The 18,534-nt window shown below is 48.1% G+C and overlaps 3 protein-coding genes and 1 pseudogene across 6 annotated transcripts in view; 2 read left to right on the top strand and 2 right to left on the bottom strand.

The window, feature by feature from the left end:
- On the top strand, nt 1–12,055 carry LOC126962286 (uncharacterized; annotated as a pseudogene).
- The window catches only part of PRDX3 (peroxiredoxin 3), a 497,514-nt gene that overhangs the window by 471,692 nt on the left and 7,288 nt on the right, over nt 1–18,534 (bottom strand). The gene's annotated exons all lie outside the window — the stretch shown is intronic.
- RGS10 (regulator of G protein signaling 10) overlaps nt 1–18,534 on the bottom strand; it is a 738,227-nt gene that overhangs the window by 138,789 nt on the left and 580,904 nt on the right. The window lies entirely within an intron of this gene.
- BAG3 (BAG cochaperone 3) overlaps nt 12,020–18,534 on the top strand; it is a 27,310-nt gene continuing 20,795 nt past the window's right edge. For both annotated transcript variants that reach the window (XM_050803972.1, XM_050803974.1), the window contains exon 1: nt 12,020–12,554. In XM_050803972.1, the coding sequence (XP_050659929.1) occupies nt 12,375–12,554 (180 nt within the window). In that variant the 5' untranslated portion in view covers nt 12,020–12,374. The remainder of the gene's footprint in view (nt 12,555–18,534) is intronic.

An 18,534-nucleotide genomic window follows, 5' to 3' on the forward strand; every position in this document is an offset into this window, starting at 1 on the left:
ATGTGCAAGGCCGGCTTCGCGGGCGACGATGCCCCCCGGGCCGTCTTCCCCTCCATCGTGGGGCGTCCGAGGCACCAGGGCGTGATGGTATGGGTCAGAAGGATTCATATGTAGGGACGACAGGCCCAGAGCAAGAGAGGCATTCTCACCCTGAAGTACCATCGAGCACGGCATCGTCACCAACTGGGACGACATGGAGAAGATCTGGCACCACACCTTCTACAATGAGCTCGTGTGCTCCAGCACCCCGTGCTGCTGACCGAGGCCCCCCTGAACCCCAAGGTTTGAAGATGACCCAGATCATGTTTGAGACCTTCAACACCCCAGCCATGTACATGGCCATCCAGGCTGTGCTGTCCCTGTATTGGCCGAAACTAAGTATCTCCGGTGACGGGGTTAATGGGAGACCAGTTCAATAAATTAGAAAGTACTGTACAGCTTCACACAAAGCGGGAAAGTAAAGAGGCTCTGTGTGGAGTGATTTGGAAAATTTCACAGGAACATTGTTAAGTAAAAAGAGGAAGGCAAATGCCAATGCACATGGCTGTCATTTTACAAGTAGGAAGAATGTGCACATATATGTTGGTAAATGAATGGGAGACCCCTGGAAATACACTCAGTAAGCTGGAGGCGTTGCCTCTAGAGCAGGGAACTGGGATCTCCACCGCAAATGCTTCTAGGCGGACGACTGGCAGATGTGCATGGAGGAAAGGAAGTTTCTTCTTTCTTTTTCTTGACTCTAGTTCTTTCTTTCTTGACAAAACCATAACTTGCGCAGAAAACAAGATGAGATTGGCATGGCTTTATTTGTTTTTTTTGTTTTGTTTTGGTTTTTTTAATCTTGGCTTGACTCAGGATTTTGGAACGGTGAAGGTGACAGCAGTTTTTTTTCTTGTTTTTTTTTTTTTTTTTTTTTTTTTTGGAGACAGGGAGTCAGTTGAATTGCTCTGGAGTACAGTAGTGATTTGAAAATTTGGAACTCAAATGCCTGCAATGGCTGTCATTTTACAAGTGGGAATGTCATAATGTTGGTAAATGAATGGGAGACTTCTGCTCTCAGCCTAGAGCCTGGGGTTCAAGTGAAGTTTCTTTTTCTTTTCTCCTCTCTTTCTCAGCCTCCCACAGGAGCTGGAGTACAGTAGCATGATCTTGGCTCACTGCAAGATCCTGGGTTCAAGTGCCAGGCCTCCTGGGTTCAGTGATTTCCTGCCTGCCTCCCAATGATTCTCCTGCCTCAGCCTTTTTTTTTTTTTTTTTTTTTGTATTTTTAGTAGAGATGAGGTTTCACCATGTTGGGCAGGCTGGTCTTGAACTCCTGACCTCAGGTGATCAGCCCACCTCAGCCTCGCAAAGTGCAGGGATTACAGGTGTGAGCCACCAAGTCTGGCCGGGAGGTTTATTTTTCACTGAGTACCCATTACGGGGTAAACTGTGAACCTCCCCCACCCCCGCCACCCACCCCCGCCAAGTTATATGTTGAAGTCCTACCTCAGGACCTCAAAATGTGAGTGTATTTGGAAATAGTGTCATTGCAGATGTAATTAGTTAAGATGAGGTCATGCTGGAGTAGGGTGGGCCCCTAATGTCCTTGTTGGGAGAATTTGAGGTTAGGTGCGGTGGCTCATGCCTGTAATCTTAGCACTTTGGGAGGCTGAGACAGGATAATCAGTTGAGCCTAGGAGTTCAAGACCAACCTGGGTAGCACAGTGATACCCCATCTCTATATAAGAAAGAAAAGGAGGCAGCGGATATGGTGGCTCATGCCTGTAATTCCAACACTTCTGGAGGCCAAGGCGGGTGGATCACCTGAGGTCAGGGGTTTGAGACCAGCCTGGTCAATATGGCAAAATTCTGTCTCTACTAAAAATACAAAAATTAGCCGGGCATGGTGGCAGGTGCCTGTAATCCCAGCTACTGGGGAGGCTGAGGCACAAGAATTGCTTGAATGCGCGAGGCGGAGGTTGCAGTGAGCTGAGATCGCGCCACTGCACTCCAGCCTGGGTGACAGAGTGAGACTCTGTCTCAAAAAAAAAAAAAAAAAAAGAGGAATTTGGACCCAGGCAGGCGTACAGGGAGAATGCCATGTGAAAATGAAAGCAGATTAGGATGATGCCCAGCAAACTACTAGAAGCTAGGTGAGAGGCATGGAACAGCGTTTTCCCTTGCAGCCCTTAGAAGGCACCAACCTTGCTGATACCTTGGCTTGGACTTCTAGAGTCCAGACCTGAGACAATGCATGTCTGTTGTTCTAAGCCACTCAGTTCGTGGTACTTTGTCCCAGCAGACCTAGTGAACTAATGCAGTCTCCTTTGGCACCTGGAGTTCTGTATCGTGTGTATATTACTGATTATTGATTTAAAATTCTTTCAACACAAATGTCTCCCTGAAGCCTTCCCAGATTCACTAGGCTGAGTTAGTTGCTCTGCCTTTTCGGCTCCCGCAGCATTTTATCTGTATCTCTGCAACAGCATTTACCACGTTGTAATGTAATTTAACGGTACACAGGGTTCTTGACTCCACAAAATCGTTAACTCCTGAGCACAGAGGCTGAGCCTGTTTCATCCATCATTGTAATCCCAGAGACTGGCATCAAATGCTTGGTGGAGTGAATAAACAAATGGTTACCCAGACATTTTTCACTTCCCTCCTACATTCGTATCATTATTTATTGGTTTTCTTGCTTGACAAGCTATCCATTCATTTATGTTTAGTCAGGGTGATAGAATTGAAACCTGACCTTAAAGAAGAAGTCAGGAATGAAGGAGGCAGCAGGGCCATGTTCTCTCTGGAAGACTCTAGACGAGAATCCTACCTGCCTCTTTCAGCTTCTGGAGGTTGCGGACAATCCTTGGTGCTCCTTGGCTTACAGGTGCATTGCTCCGATCTCTGCCTTCATTGTCACACGGTCCTCTTCCTGTATGTCTGTGTCTCTGTATCAACATTTCCCTCTTTTTATTTTTATTTACTTATTATTTATTTATTGATTTTTGAGACAGAGTCTTCCTCTGTTGCCCAGGCTGAAGTGTAGTGTCGTGATCAAGGCTCACTGCAACCTGCGCCTCCAGGGTTCAAGCGATTCTCCTGCCTCAGCCTCCCCAGTAGCTGGGATTACAGGCATGCGCCACCACACCTGGCTAATTTTTTTTTTGTATTTTTAGTAGAGATCGGGTTTCACCATGTTGGTCAGGCTGGTCTGGAACTCCTGACCTCAAATGATCCACCCACCTTGGCCTCCCAAAGTGCTGGGATTACAGGCATGAGCCATCGTGCCCGGCCCCTCTTTTTATTTTGTTTTTGAGGCATAGGTCTCGCTGTGTCACCCAAGCTGGAGGGCAGTGGCATGATACTGGCCCACTGCAACCTCTGCCTCCCGGACTCAAGCTATCCTCCCACCTCAGCCTCCCAAGTAGCTGGGACTACGGGCTTGCACCACCACGCCCAGCTAATGTTTGCTTATTTTGTAGAGACAGGATTTCGACATGTTGCCCAGGCTGCTCTCAAACTCCTGGACTCCAGGGATCTGTCTGCTTTGGCCTCCCAAAGTCCTGGGATTACAGTTATGAACTGGTGACCTCTTGTTATGAGGACACCAGTCATTAGATTAAGGCCCACTCTAATCTAGTATGACCTCATCTTAATTTGATCACATCTGCAAAGTAAGGTCACATTCCGAGGTTGTGGGTGAACTTGCGGTGATACTATTCAATGCAATTCGGCTGTTCAGCTAGGACTCACCTGAAAAAGAGAGGCAGCAAGAGGTGGAGGGCTGTTTTGCCTTGTGGTTAAATACAGGTTGCAGAATCAGCCAGACGGGGCTTCAAATCCTTGTTTTACCTGCTGGTCAGCTATGTGAGCTCAGGCAAGTAATTCAACATCTCCAAGCCTGTTTCCTCAACCACGCAATGGGTTTAATAAAAGCCTGTGCTTCCTAGAGTTGCTGGGTAAATGAGATCAGGACAGCGCCTGATATTTAAAAAAAAAAAAAAAAAAAAAAAAAAAAAAAAACCTGAGTGCCATTACTCTCGCTCGTAATTCCAACACTTTGGGAGGCCAAGGCAGGTGGATCACTTGAGGTCAGCAGTTCGAGACTAGCCTGGCAAACATGGTGAAACCCCATCCCTACTAAAAATACAAAAATTAGCCAGTGTGGTGCCACACACCCATAATCCCAGCTACTCAGGAGGCAGAGGTTGCAGTGAGCTGAGATCCCACCACTGCACTCCAGCCTGGGCAACAGAGTGAGACTCCACCTCAAAAACTAAAAAGTAAAAAATAATTAGCTTTTGATGCTAGAGTCCCCAGTACCACGGTTCCTGCCATTCTTTCAGGGAAGAACGTAGAGAGTTAAATAGCTAAACAGGATGGTTTATGATTAAAGGCCTAGATGCTTGTTCCAGGATATACCTGCCACACAGGGTCAGAGAGCACAGGGTGACTGGGCCCAAGCAGGCACAGACTTTAACTTTTAATAACAGATGCAAAGTTAGTGCTGCAATCTAAACTCTGCAGTGAAGCCATATTGATTTCCCCCTCCACCTCCAGCAGGGCATATTTATAGAGCTTATCATAGAAGTCTGCACAGTATAACCAAGCCGGATGTCTTGTATCCCCCTCGGTGCTAATACCTACTGCCTGTAGCCCTTCTCTCCCAATGCACTTGACCATCAGGACATTAGAGAGAGGCCATGGCTTCCATCCAGATGGCCCTGGCCTCCTTTTATCTAGGCTGCCCCTAGTGGAAGGGCTCCCCTGAGAGGTCATGGCTAGTGAAGGTGTGCATGACTGCACGTGCCGATCTCTCACAGCATCCCAAAGGCAAACGAAAATGACCTGGGATGACCAGCATTTTGCACAGATCAGGGAGAACTGGCTGTTCTCCTAGGCTGGCTCTTGTGTTCCATTAGAAATGGATTAAATCATCCAGACGCTGAAATCTTGTGGTTGACGTTTTTCATTTAAAACTCACCATTATAGCTGGGCTCGAGTCCTCTGTCTGTGACCTGTGCTATGAGTCAGCCAGCCCTGGGCACAGCATTGATAGGGCTGATTTACAATCTTCCACAGCAGTCAGCTGCGACTCCTGTTTCCTCAGCATTGAGAAAAAGTCATTTGCACAAAGCATTGTTTCTCAATTCTAGCTTTTTACATTTTTTCCCTTGGTGACAAGTGGGATTAAGCCATTGATTCACTCATCATGTTTGAGTGCCTGGTTAATAGCGTGGGATCCAGCGTCAACTGCCGCAATTCAAATCCCGCCTCCACAAATCAAGAGTCTTGTGTTAATGTCTCCAAACCTTAGTTGCTTCATCTGTAAAAGGAGAATCATACTAACGCCTATCTAGAAGGCTGCTAAGAGGATTGTTCCAGGCTTGGTTCCTCAGGAAGCTGACTATGAGAGGCAGCAAGCTGGACTTTATTACGGAATTCTCCTAGGAGCCACACAGGAAGCAGGACTGCACAGACGGAGAAGCTGAGCTGTGATGCAGTCCCAAAGAAAGCAGCAGTCAACCCCAGAGGGCGCTCTGGAGCCGGGGTAGCCCGTTAGCCCTATCCTGAGTTGGACCAAAGGGACTGAGCCTCTAAGGCCCTCCTCAGTAGATCAGTCACTGGATGCAGGTTGTCCCTGGAGGGATGTGTGATCTTGGGCGAGGCAGTTTTCTTCAGCTGCATCAGTCCCCATAAAGCTGAGACTGGGCTTCCTACAGCATACCCAACAGTAGGTGGAATAAGTCCTTCATCCCTGAAAGTGGATCTGGGCAGCACACATCACAGCCTCTCCCATAAAAATTAAATGCAGTAATCCAAACAAAGCCTTTCACACAGTACCTGGCATGCAGTAAATGTTCAATAAATGGTAGCCATTACAATTATTGTTGCTTTAGTAACTACTGTCTGTCAGGCACCATGCTAGAGGTTGGGGACCCAGTGGTGATTGACAAGTCTGCTCCTGCCCTCACGAAACTCAATCTATGGACAAATTAGACCATCAGACAAGCAATTGCAATGCAGTGCAATTGACAGGGTGGCACGGGATGTATAAGGGAGCATGTTATAAGTAAAATGTTTATTTAGAAACAGAATGCTTGTTCCCTGGTATGGCAAGGAAAAATTGGCATTTAGACAAAAAGTTTTTTTTAGCAAGGCAATTTTACTTTTTGCGGAAAGGGTGCTCCTTGCAAATGGAACAATGGCAAGAGCACACTTGAACAAAGGAGGGAAGTAATTTTTATCCTTTATGCAGTTTGTCTCTGCTACTGTGTCCTGTCTCTATTGGCTGGAGTGGGACCTCACAGTCTAAATTAAATCCGACTGGCTAATAATTTAAAACTTTCTTAAATAGGTGAAAGCAATAGAGAACAAAGGAAATGATGAAGTTGCTTGCGAAAGGACTTAGAAAAGTAACAGTATTTTTAAATAAGGAAGGGGCATAGGCTGCAAGCTGGAACGTGCCTTTGAGTACATCCAGCACAAACATCTTGGTTAAAGTACAAGGACATAGACTGTACTTATTCTTTTTTTTCTGAGACAGAGTCTCACTCTGTCGCCCAGGCTGGAGTGCAGTGGCGTGATCTCGGCTCACTGCAAGCTCCGCCTCCCGGGTTCACGCCGTTCTCCTGCCTCAGCCTCCAGAGTAGCTGGGACTACAGGCGCCCGCCACCACACCCAGCTAATTTTGTTTTTGTATTTTCAGTACAGACGGGTTTTCACCGTGTTAGCCAGGATGGTCTTGATCTCCTGACCTTGTGATCCACCTGCCTTGGCTTCCCAAAGTGCTGGGATTACAGGCGTGAGCCACCGCACCTGGCCGACTGTACTTATTCTTTTATATCTAATAGCTACATACGACAAGGCTTAACAAAGAGTTATTAGCACAAAGCAAGGAGGCTTGAAGGAAGTTAGTCTTTAAAATAAACTATTATTTTTAACATTTATGATTTATCCTTTAACAAGAAGGGAAGCTTTGAAGAGGAAACTTTTTACTTTCTACAGAGCACCTATTGGGTTGGTGCAAAAGTAATCACAGTTTTTGCCATAATAGAAGGGACACATGACTCAGATCAGGAAGATGAAGAAGAGTGATGCCAAAGATAGTACCTGATGATGAAGGGGGGTCAGCCAGGCAAAGAGAGTGGGAGGCCACTGGGTGTTGGAGAGAAGGGCTCTCCAGGTGGAGGAAGCAGGGTGGGCAGAGGCAAGGGCAAGTTGTGTCAGTGCCTGCATGATGTGGTGCAGCAAGGCCAGCCAGAGTGCACACCAGGCTGAGGGGAGAAAGGTCTTGTGTACACCAAGCCAAGGAGTGTGGAGTCAACAGTGAGGCATTAAAGAATTCTAGGCAGAGAAGGGGCAAGGCCTGTTTTGTGCTTCAAAGATCGCCCTGGCTACCATGTGGGCAATGAATTGGAGATGAACAAGATTAGAGGCTGGTTTACATGACCAACTGCTTACACACACACACACACACACACACACATCCACAAAGATTAGAGGCTGGGGGATCCATCAGGAGGCGTGTCACGGTCCAGAGGACAGGCAAAGGTGACCTGGACGGGTTGGTGGCACTAAAGACAGACAGGAGTTCACAATCAAGGAATATCTAGGAGGTGGAATCCACAGATTTAAGGATAATTAAATGGGCCAGGCTTGGTGGCTCACACCTGGAATCTCAGCACTTTGGGAGGCCAAGGCAGGCGGATCACCCAAGGTCAGGAGTTCAAGACCAGCCTGGCCAACATGGTGAAACCCTGTCTCTACTAAAAATGCAAAAATTAGCTGGGCATGGTGGCGGGTGCCTGTAATCCCAGCTACTCGGCTGAGGCAGAGAATCGCCTGAGCCAGGAAGGCAGAGGTTGCAGTGAGCCGAGATCACGCCACTGCACTCCGGCCTGGGAGACAGAACCAGTCTCAAAAAAAAAAAAAAAAGGATAATTAAATAGTGAGGGGCAAAAGAAATTTAGGGTTATGCTTAAACTTCTGATCTGAGCAAATGAACTCCAGGAGACCTAAAGAGGGAGTGTCCGAGGGCCTGGAGAAGACAAAAAGCCACCAAGGACCAGACACGATGCTCGGTATTCAACGTGGCTCGAAGCAGCTTCTTCCAGCCAGCTCTCCAAGACTTGTGTCTCTGTTTTAGACAAGCCCTGTGGAAGTCCCTAGTAGAGGATAACTGTTCTGTGATGAGCAGGTCTACGCACACCTACCTCCAAAGGCTGAGGAAGCTGAGAAGCTGAAGAAAGTGGTGGACAAATCCAATTTCTCAGAAAGAAACACTTAATAGGGACTTACAAACACAAGCCATGTCCTGGATGGCTGCAAGACAAGATGGCGGATCCCTGCACTGTTACCCTCAAGTCCAAGGGCTTGTATACCATAGAGAATTCGCCACAGGCAGGATTTATAGTAAGTATGTGTTTACAGTAACACCAACGTTATTTTGACCTAAGGGTAAGTATGTGAAAATGGAAATTTTAGAGGCATTCCTGGAACTGGGGTTCATCAGAAGTGAACATGGCAGATGAGCATCCAAGATGGAGCTGCTCTAGCCTCCAGAGCAACTGTCAGAAGCAGCTATGTTAGTCCCAGAATAACTTGCTTCCTCCCTGCTGCTTCTTTCAGGGGAAAAATGGCCAACACCACTTTCGGTGTTTGTTTGTTTATTGAGACACAGTCTCACTCTGTTGCCCAGGCTGGAGTGCAATGGCATGATCTCGGCTCACTGCAAACTCCGCCCCCCAGGTTCCAGCGATTTTCCTGCCCCAGCCTCCTGAGTACCCGGGATTACAAGCACCTGCCACCACGCCCAACTAATTTTTGTATTTTTAGTACAGACGGGGTTTCTCTATGTTGGCCAGGCTGGTCTTGAACTCCTTACCTCAAGTGATCCGCCCACCTCTGCCTCCCAAAGTGCTGGGATTACAGGCATGAACCACCACACCTGGCCTCTGTGTTTATTTAAACTGTAGTTATTTAAACTGCAGTGGAAAGCAAAGTGAGCAAGGAAGAAGATAGAAATAAAATTTCACTCTGGATTCAATCTTTGATAAACATCAACATTTATTGAATATGGGCTCTGGGTTCAGGGCTGCAGATATAAGGAAGCATAAGACAGGCACTGACTAGTAAATTTGGGGGTCTAGTTCCTTCAACAGTAATATTTCCCATGGGAAATCAGTGCATTGATATTCAGGTTTACACACCAGTCTCTAACATGTTTGGTGACCTGCATCAGTCCCAGAGGCCTAATCACCGCCGGAGTTATTGGACTCCAAAGCCGATAAGCGTACTTTTACAAGTGAGAATCATTCCGTTGGAAATGATAGGCAGTCCTCTCTGGCATTTCCTCCAGAAGGAGTAATCTGAGGGCAGGAAAGGGCAGAGGTATCGACTGGGGTTCTAGGATATTCTCTGATTCCGAGCTGAAAACTAGGCCCAATATTAGTTCAAAGTGTTTCTGGGGAAGCGAATGAGTCAGGGTGCCTAAAGATCTAAAATGTCACCTCCCAAACATTCTCTCTTTCTGGAACACAGTCTGTCTTTTCCCAGGGGAAGTGAGGTGCTCATTGACGTTTGTTAAATAAAAGTTACAAGAGGTCACTGTTTTGGACTAAGCTCCTGCATTAGGCCTCAACAGACCCGACTAAAAATCAGAAAGGAGTCACTCATGCTAAAGTTCTACACCACCAAACCAAAACCAAGTTGTAATCTGACTTTCTGAGACATCAGGAGAGATGATAGTCTAATTTCCCAAACAAGCTACTTTCGAATGAGGGGTGAGGGCTGGGGGGTGACAGGAGGTGGTTGGGGGCACCAACTGCGTGCATTCGAAAATCCCTGCATAGCTGCAAGACTCTGTCTCAAAAAAAAAAAGAAAAGAAAAGAAAAGAAAATCCCTGCAAACTTTTTTGTTTGTTTGTTTGTTTTTGAATTGGAGTGTGGCTCTGTCGCCCAGGCTGGAGTGCAGTGGAATGATCTTGGACTCACTGCAACCTCCACCTCCTGGGTTCAAGCGATTCTCCTGCCTCAGCCTCCCAAGCAGCTGGATTACAGGCATCCACCACCACTCTCGGCTCATTTTTAGCAGAGTTGGGGTTTCACCATATTGGCCAGGCTGGTGTCAAACTCCTGATCTCAAGTGATCCACCGCTTGGCATCCCAAAGTGCTGGGATTACAGGTGTGAGCCACCATGCCCGGCCCCTGCATACTTTTGAATCTCCCAAAACTACCAATAGCCTACTGTTGACCGAAAGCCTTGCCAATAACATGAACAGTCAATTAACACATATGTTGTATGTTATATGTATTATACACTGTATTCTTGCAATAAAGTAAGCTAGAGAAAAGAGCATGTTATTAAGAAAATCATAAGGAAGAGATGTACATTTACTACTCAATAAGTGGAAGTGATCATCATAAACATCTTCGTCCTCATTATCTTCATGTGGAGGCTGAGGAGGGGAAGGAAGAGGAGGGGTTGATTCTGCTGTCTCAAGGGTGGCAGCAGCAGAAGAGGTGGAGGAGATGGAAGGGGAGACAGGAGAGGCAAGCACACTCGGTGTAACTTTTATTGAAAAACATCCATGTACAAGTGGACCTGCTCAGTTCAAACCCATGTTAAGGGTCAATTGTATAGTAATCTGTATGTATGTAACCTGGTGATGACCAGTCATTTCTCTTTTTCTTTCTCTCTCTTTCTTTTAAAGAGACAGGGTCTTGCTCTGTCGCTTAGGCTGGCATGAAAAGCACAATCACAGCTCATGGCAGCTTCAAACTCCTGGGCTCAAATGAGCCTCCCACATCAGCCTCCTGAGCAGCTGGGACTATAGGCATAAGCCACTGCACCTGGCTTATTTTTTGTTTTTGTGGAGATGGGGGTCTTACTGTATTGTTCCGGCTGGTCTCAAACTCCGGGACTCAAGAAGTCCTCCAGTTTTGGCCTTCCGAAGTGCTGGGGTTACAGGCATGAGCCATGGTGGCAAGCCCTCATCAGTTATTTTTCTATGAATCTGTCTCGCTGTCCCCTCCTTACAAGGAAAGTAATTTTGAAACAACCAATCCAGTCTTGGTTCTTTGTTTCTGCTTTCTTCAGCCCTTCTCTGTCTATAAAATCAACCTCTTCTGCTCAGCTCATGGGAGCACTTATTCTAATTTAATGGAGGTGTTGCCCAATTCTAGAATCACAAATAAAATTAAGATCTTTAACAACAAAAGTTAAAAAATGAGAATCAGCAACAACAACAACAGAAAAGATCTTTAAATGTGTTGTAATTTTCTCCTTTGACAGGTTACAAGTGCAATTGAATAAACCAAACAAAAAATGTCATGGTTAGGTTCGGTCTTTACTTCCCAAATGAGGGTCAACATGTAAGACAGCAAGAACCAACTTCTACCATAAAAAAGATCCGAATCCAAGAAAATGTGATTTTTCTTTAAAGCTGTTCACCGCAACGAAAGTTTCTTTTTAGTCTAGGAGACTAAAAGCCATCAGCTGACACAATCTCTTTTTTTCTTGAAGTTTCCAAAGGAAGGCAGGTGAGTTTGCACTAACTTCCATTTTCTCCCTGGCTTCCTTCTGGTGTCAGATGAGCGTCCCCGCGCTCCTCCCGGACAGCCCTCATGGTCCCCGGCTATCATATATGGGGGGGTTGGGGGGTGGGGGTGGGGGTGGGGGGGGGTGGGCGAGATGGCTTTGTACAGGAAAGAGGGGCGGCAGGCACGGGGAGCACGGGCTCCAGCCCCGGGAACACTCAGTCGGCGCAAAGGAGAGGGAGAGAGCGAGTGCGAAAGCCGAAACCCTCCCGGGGCCACGGAGTAAGCCCCCAGTACCGCTCCTCCGGCGCCCCACCCGCAGGCGGACCCCGAAGACGCGCCGGCGCCCGCCCCCGGCGACTCCGGCCCGGGCACGCGCACGAGACGGCGGGGGAGGGGCGGGAGACGGTGGGGGAGGGGCGAGCGGGGAGAGGCCCCGCCCCGGCCCCTCAGCCCCGCCCCGGCCCCTCAGCCCCGCCCCGGCCCCTCAGCCCCGCCCCGGCCCCTCAGCCCCGCCCGCCGCGATTATAGCCGATGACTCAGGGCGGAGCTCCGCGTCCAACCCCGGGCCGCGGCCAACTTCTCTGGACTGGACCAGAAGTTTCTAGCCGGCCAGTTGCTGCCTCCCTTTATCGCCTCCTTCCCCTCTGGCACCGAGGAGGCTATTTCCAGACACTTCCACCCCTCTCTGGCCACGTCACCCCCGCCTTTAATTCATAAAGGTGCCCGGCGCCGGCTTCCCGGACACGTCGGCGGCAGAGAGGGGCCCACGGCGGCGGCCCGGCCAGAGACTCGGCGCCCGGAGCCCGCGCCCCACACCCGCGCCCCGGCGGGCAGACCCCGACCCAGCATGAGCGCCGCCACCCACTCGCCCATGATGCAGGTGGCGTCCGGCAACGGTGACCGCGACCCCCTGCCCCCCGGCTGGGAGATCAAGATCGACCCGCAGACCGGCTGGCCCTTTTTCGTGGACCACAACAGCCGTACCACGACGTGGAACGACCCGCGCGTGCCCTCTGAGGGCCCCAAGGTGAGCTGGGCCCGCGGCCCGCCCTGGTCGGCGGCGCCACCTCGACGGCAGGCGGCGGGGAGTGGGTTGGGCCGGGGGGACGCCAGGCGGCGGGGCCCGGTGGTCGGCCAAGGCCCCTTGCGGGCGGACACCGGCTCCGCGCCCCGCCACACACTCCCGGTGCTCCCGGACGAGTCCCCGCTCCGGACCCGCCCTTTACAGGAGTCGGGGCGAAAGGAGGCCCCGCGATCCGGTGGTCCGGGAAGCGACCCCGCAGTGGGTCCGGTGCCGTCCACGGCTCGACTCGGGGCGGAGGGCCGCGTGTCCGGCGCTGGCCTCACGCTCCCGGGCTCGGAGGGGGCGGCCGGCCTGGTCAGCTCCGGAGGCTCCGGCCCGCCGCGGCCCCTGCTGCCGGCTCGGCCTCCGGTCCCGGGACCCGCGGCGCACCCCGCTGACCGCGGACTCGAGGGGGACCCTGGCAAGCTTGGATGGTGGTTTTTGGGAGGAATTTTACCGCTCAAGTTCTCCAACTTGGTTGAGGGGTATCTTGTTTGCTGTCCCATCTTAGGCACCCAATGACTCAGGAGGCTGGTGTCAAAACATTCATATATATGTGCGCGCGCGTGTGTGTGTGTATTTTAAATTAAAATTGTATTATTGTTTGAAAGTGCTTTCAATACAAATGTATCCTAGTATGACTTGTAAAATATAAAAGAGGGTGCACTTCTCCCCAGCAGTTTCTAAACTAGAGATCTGAGACTTACAGTTGGCCATTGCCTTACCACATTGCCTCACACTGGAGAGAAAGAGAATGATACGTGTATATTTATAATGGCATTCGCTTCCTGCCTTGTTATGGTATTAAAATACTTAGAATTTGTTACCAGTACACAAATAACTGAGTAATGATACTCTTGGGAATACAGCAGAAGTATGTCTCATTTACATATGTGCAACAATATTCCTAATCCCCAAGAGCATGAAATTTGAAAACGTAAATTTGGAATGAGTCTGTTAATTTTCAAAAATCATAGTTATACTATTCGTTCAATTTTATATAAATTTGAGCTTTCAAAATAAAAAGTTTTTAAAAAAAAATATGTTATACTTAAAGCGTAATTGTTACTGCCGTCTGGGCAAGATAAAAGCAGCAAAGAGCTGGTAAATTATTTTGAAGATTTTAAAACTCACCAAATTAAAAATACTTTGTAACCCATTATTTTAGAAGAAAGACCTGTATTATTTCCCTTCATTTTAATGCACTTTTTGTTTTAACAATATTGATAAAACTCCGGTGCCCAACAGTGAGACACTGTACAGGCAGCAGTTTACATTTACGAGAGATTACTTGTATATTTATTCTTGAAAATTAATACAAGAGGCTGTAATTAGCTGGGGTGGGCACAGTTGCATATACCTTTTTGTGTGTGTGTTCAGCCCATTTTTGGGTGAAACTGACACTCATTTCAAACCACCTTTCTTAGGAGTCTGCGTGGATGTACCTGATCTTTAGTGTGGTTTGCAACTATTATTTTGAGGCCTTCTTCCTGTGGACATAGGGACAGTGGTATCTGCTGGCAGCCTTTGTTGTGAGTGAAGATCAAGTTTGAACATAGACATTCCCAGCACTTTGTTCTCAGCATGAAACTTACCCAGCAAGTTGAGATATTCCTGTACCCACCTGGTGCATGGGTTAGGCTGTGGTTTCATAAACCTTATTAAAAGAAAAAAAGCAGGTTTAGCTGCCATTCTTCTTCTCAATAAATAAAAAGTAAGAACTATTACATCAGAAGTCTGATGCTGGAAAGGTTTCTTTGAAAATTTCATAGTCAAAATTTTTAAGTTGAAAGGTCCTTGAAGATCTCTTAGTTAGAAGATCTCTTATTTTCTGAAAAACCCAGAGAATTCAGGTGTGACTTTGAAGGTCATCCAGCTAGTACCAATTACAGGGAGAGAACTAATGTCAGGAAAGTTCTAGTAAGAGGTAGTGTGTCTGTTAGAAGTTGGAAGTGAATGTTTTGTGAAACTGAAGCATGCAGGCTAGAATACCTGATTATCTTTGTGCCCTCCTGGCCACCAAGTTATTGGGTCACTGACCTCTGTGCTGTGGTTGCTTGGATTTTGATGATGGGACGTCATCAACTCAAGAAAAGAGTTCTCTTTACGAAGTGAATGACTTGAGACTTGTCAGCATGGCACCAAAACTTAAGGAGAAAACTAACATTCAGCCCATTAGCTGTTTGTGCTTCATTGCTTTCAACCCTGTTCTTAGACGCACACAATATCTGGTTGCACTTGTGTGAATTACACCTTGCTGGAGACTAAATGTAGTGGAGAATCCTAGAATATCATTTTGTATTTGGAATGGGCTTCTCAATGCATCATGAGAAAAGGGCCCTTGCATAAAACAAAGGGTGGCTTTGGAGGAGCTGAGCTGAGGCCCGTGTGAGCATCATCATTTTCAAGAGGAAATGCTGTCAATCAGTAAAAAGCTGTTCATTGAGCATGAGGAGCTCCAGAGACGACCTCTCCTTTGGGGGAGGACTCAGCTTCACGATGTTTAAAATTTAACCACGTTAGTAAGAAAATGGAAAGAAAAGACTAGACCTTTGTATTTAGTCTTCTACTGCCGTCTTGCAATTGATCCTCTGCCTTCTCCTGAAGTGGTTAGGACAACTCCCTGTTTTCACAGAGGGGCAGAGCGAAAGCAAGTGTCTTCTGTCATTGCTGAAGCAGGATGGCTGCCGGCAAAGATGTTGTGCTTCATCCAGTCCCATTCTAAGCAGCTGGGCCTCCCCACCTGCAGTCTCCCTAAAGTTTGATTTTCTGCACACTTGGGCTTCCCACTAATTTGGCAAGTTCATACCAGTACAGGCCCCTTTTTGGCAGAGGTTGGCATTCAGTGCTGGTGCAGCCACTCCTCCAGGCTCCTCCCTGAATAAACAGAACAGAGGCTGGATATTCTGGAGTGCTGTTCCCGCCAGGCCTCCTTGGGATGAGAGGGAGACTTTTCTCCCTCATGGAGCGGGGCCGCTCTAGCTCTGTGGATCTTGTGGGTTACCAGCCTGGCAGTCTCCAGGGACTGTTAAGAACACAGATTGAGGCTGTGTCTCATCACCTCCCTGCCCCCAACCCCATGTTCAAATCTGAATTGCTCAGTGTAGGACCCAGAAAACTATTCAGTCCAAAAAACTTTTTTGGTGGTTCTGGTTCTGCTGCACTGGCAGTGGGAGCCACGGATGGCCAGTGATCCCATTTTGGGGAGGACGAGCTGCAGCTTAGTGCCTCCTGAATAACCTGCAGAGCATTTTCCCGAGCCTCCATTTTCCTTCTTGGGGAAACTCCCTGGGTACCCGGGCTTCTGGAGGTGTGAATATGGGGGTGACATGGGAAGAGAGCAGAGACAGCACGGTGCAAAGTCTGGCAGGGTGGCTGGCAGTGCGAGAGTGGGGAGGTGGTCCAGAGACCCTCCCAGACCCCAGGAAGAAGCACACCAGAGCCTTTTCTTTCTGTCTTGCCCACCTGGCAGAATCTCACCATGATCATTTAACAGATTATACTCAGGCACTGTGAGAGGGAGGTAGAAATATCCTTTCAGATAACACTAGAAATGTTTCAAGTTATGATTGAAATAGAGAGACCCATTATTCTGCTTAAAGTTCAGCAGAGCCTCCTGAATTTTCTTAAAGATGAGATCGTTTTACTCTTTCCAGATCGATTGCAAGCTGTTATGCCTCTTAGCAGAGGCAGAGCACAATCAGGAAGTGAGTGGCCATTCTCTCCTTCGTATTTCCAGCAAGTTACAGTTATGTCTGAGCAAGTTCCTGTGCAACTGCATGGAAGTGATTTGTTGGGGGGAGAATGAAGAGCATGGCCAGTGCCTTGGAGCCCAGCTCATCCAGGACTTTCATTTTCCCCTCTAAAGAACAGCCTGTGTTGTTCACATGAGAACCAACTGCACCTCCAAGAACATCATTTGTCCCGTTTTGTAGGGTAGATTTGCCCTTTATGAGGGTGGAGCCTGCACACAGTACCTGCGGCAGCTTTGACGTTAGCCAGGGCTGGGAAGGCTTAACTGTTGGATGCTATCAGGGCTGCTTGTGAGTCAGAAAGCTTCATACCACCCATGAGGCTTGCTTAGTCCTGTCCTCGTTTCTGGAATGACACACAGTCATCTTATATAAACCACTCTACATGTTTATTACTTTCTATTGACATTTAAAAATGATGTTCTGATGTTTATCATCCAAAGTAGAAAACCATTCATCATCCAGACCTACTCTTTCTCCTTTAAGTTTTGCTGTTTTAATATTGCTCTTAAATGTTTAAGAGAGCTTACATAAGAAACTGAAGACAAAGGCCTTGCTTATTAGGATCTTTGAGATCCTCTGGCACTGACGAACACGAGTGAGCCCCGTGTCACACTTGACGGTGTTCTTCTCCAGCCCCTCCCGGGCTCCCTTTTGTTGTGAATCAGGTACACACCCCTGATCTGCTTCTGCCTCAGAGCATAGACTCAGCTGGCCTCCTTGTTTTTTTTTTTTTTTGTTTTTTGTTTTTTGTTTTTTCTGAGACAGAGTCATACTCTGTCTCCCAGGCTGGAGTGCAGTGGTGCAATCTTGGCTCATTGCAACCTCTTCTTCCTGGGTTCAAGTGATTCTCCTGCCTCAGCATCCCAAGTAGCTGGGATTAGAGGTGAGCGCCACCATGCCCATCAGCCGGCCTTCTGAGGCAGGCTTCAGAGCCCCTCGTTTTGCAGGTGCAGGATTCATCTGTATGCATCATGTGGCACATGTGATACCATATGAGATATCTGGTGTTACTAAGTTGTCACGTATTTTGATGAATATATCTTTTTGGCTGCTTTTTAGGAAGCCAGGCAGCTTACAAAAGCTTAGGAAGAACTTGGGGAGAGAGGAATGAATGTAGTATTTTTCTGTCTGTCAACACACTTATATATATGTGCCAGATATGAGTGGATGCTTTGGGTAGCCTTATCTCTAAATCCTCACCAGCTCTCTGAAGGAGAAACTATGAAGTGTCTTACTTATGGAACAGCAGACTTAGGGAGGCAGTGTGCCTGGCCTGTGATAAACAGAAAGACTTCTGTGGCTTTACCGCCAACCTGGGTTCCTGAAGGGGTGACAGACAGACTTGCCTTTAGTGGGCCTGGCTGCTTTATACTCCCTAGGCACAGCTTGAGATGATAAACAGCCTTGAGTCCATCTTTGTACAGTTAATCAGGAATGTTGGCCTGTTTCTTGAACCTGGGTCTGGATTTAGGAGATGGGCCCGACTAACTTTACTCACTCCTTCACCCCATCTGAAATTCACTGGTGCCCACAGTGTGCGAGTCACAGTGTTAAATGCCATATAGAGGACAAGTCTGCCCACTTCGAGGCCGTTCTCCACAAAACATGTCCTGCCTCTCCCTGGTCCGAAGCAGGCTCGCTCTCCTCTGGACCCCATATTATTTTAATTTGAGTATTTTTTCCTAAGCTCTGCACTTTCCTGCTTTGCCTTGGGGTCACACCCCGTTAAGAGTTCTGGGGCAGAGTCTGTGTGTTTCATCTCTGCCTCTTGATGCCTGGCAGGGTCCACAGGCTCAGAAAAGATCGCAAGAGTGATTGCGGAGAAGGGTAGAACACGGGCCTGCCCAGAGCGCGAAGGCAGTTACAGAAGAGCTGCTCGGAAAGGGTGCAGGTGTGTCCTGGGAAGCCTCCCATTGGTTCCTGAGAACTGCAGAGTCGTCCTGGGCTCCTAAAGGTCCCAGAGGCCTGCTCCTTTTCGTCACTTTGTGAGTGGCCTTCTCTGCACAGGGGACTTCAGTATTGATTCCCTAAGTTCATCCTTACAGGTCTGGAGAAGATCTTTTTTGTTTCTCCCAATGACACAGCATCTTCCAGCAGGGCTGGAGAGGCTGGTAGCTGGCAGCAGCCAGACCCCGCTTCCATAGCTGCGCAGAGCGCAGCCCCTGGCACTGTGAAAGGAGTCTCTTAAA

The sequence above is a fragment of the Macaca thibetana genome, chromosome 9 (genome assembly GCF_024542745.1).
Source record: "Macaca thibetana thibetana isolate TM-01 chromosome 9, ASM2454274v1, whole genome shotgun sequence".
Classification (NCBI taxonomy): Eukaryota; Metazoa; Chordata; class Mammalia; order Primates; family Cercopithecidae; genus Macaca; species Macaca thibetana.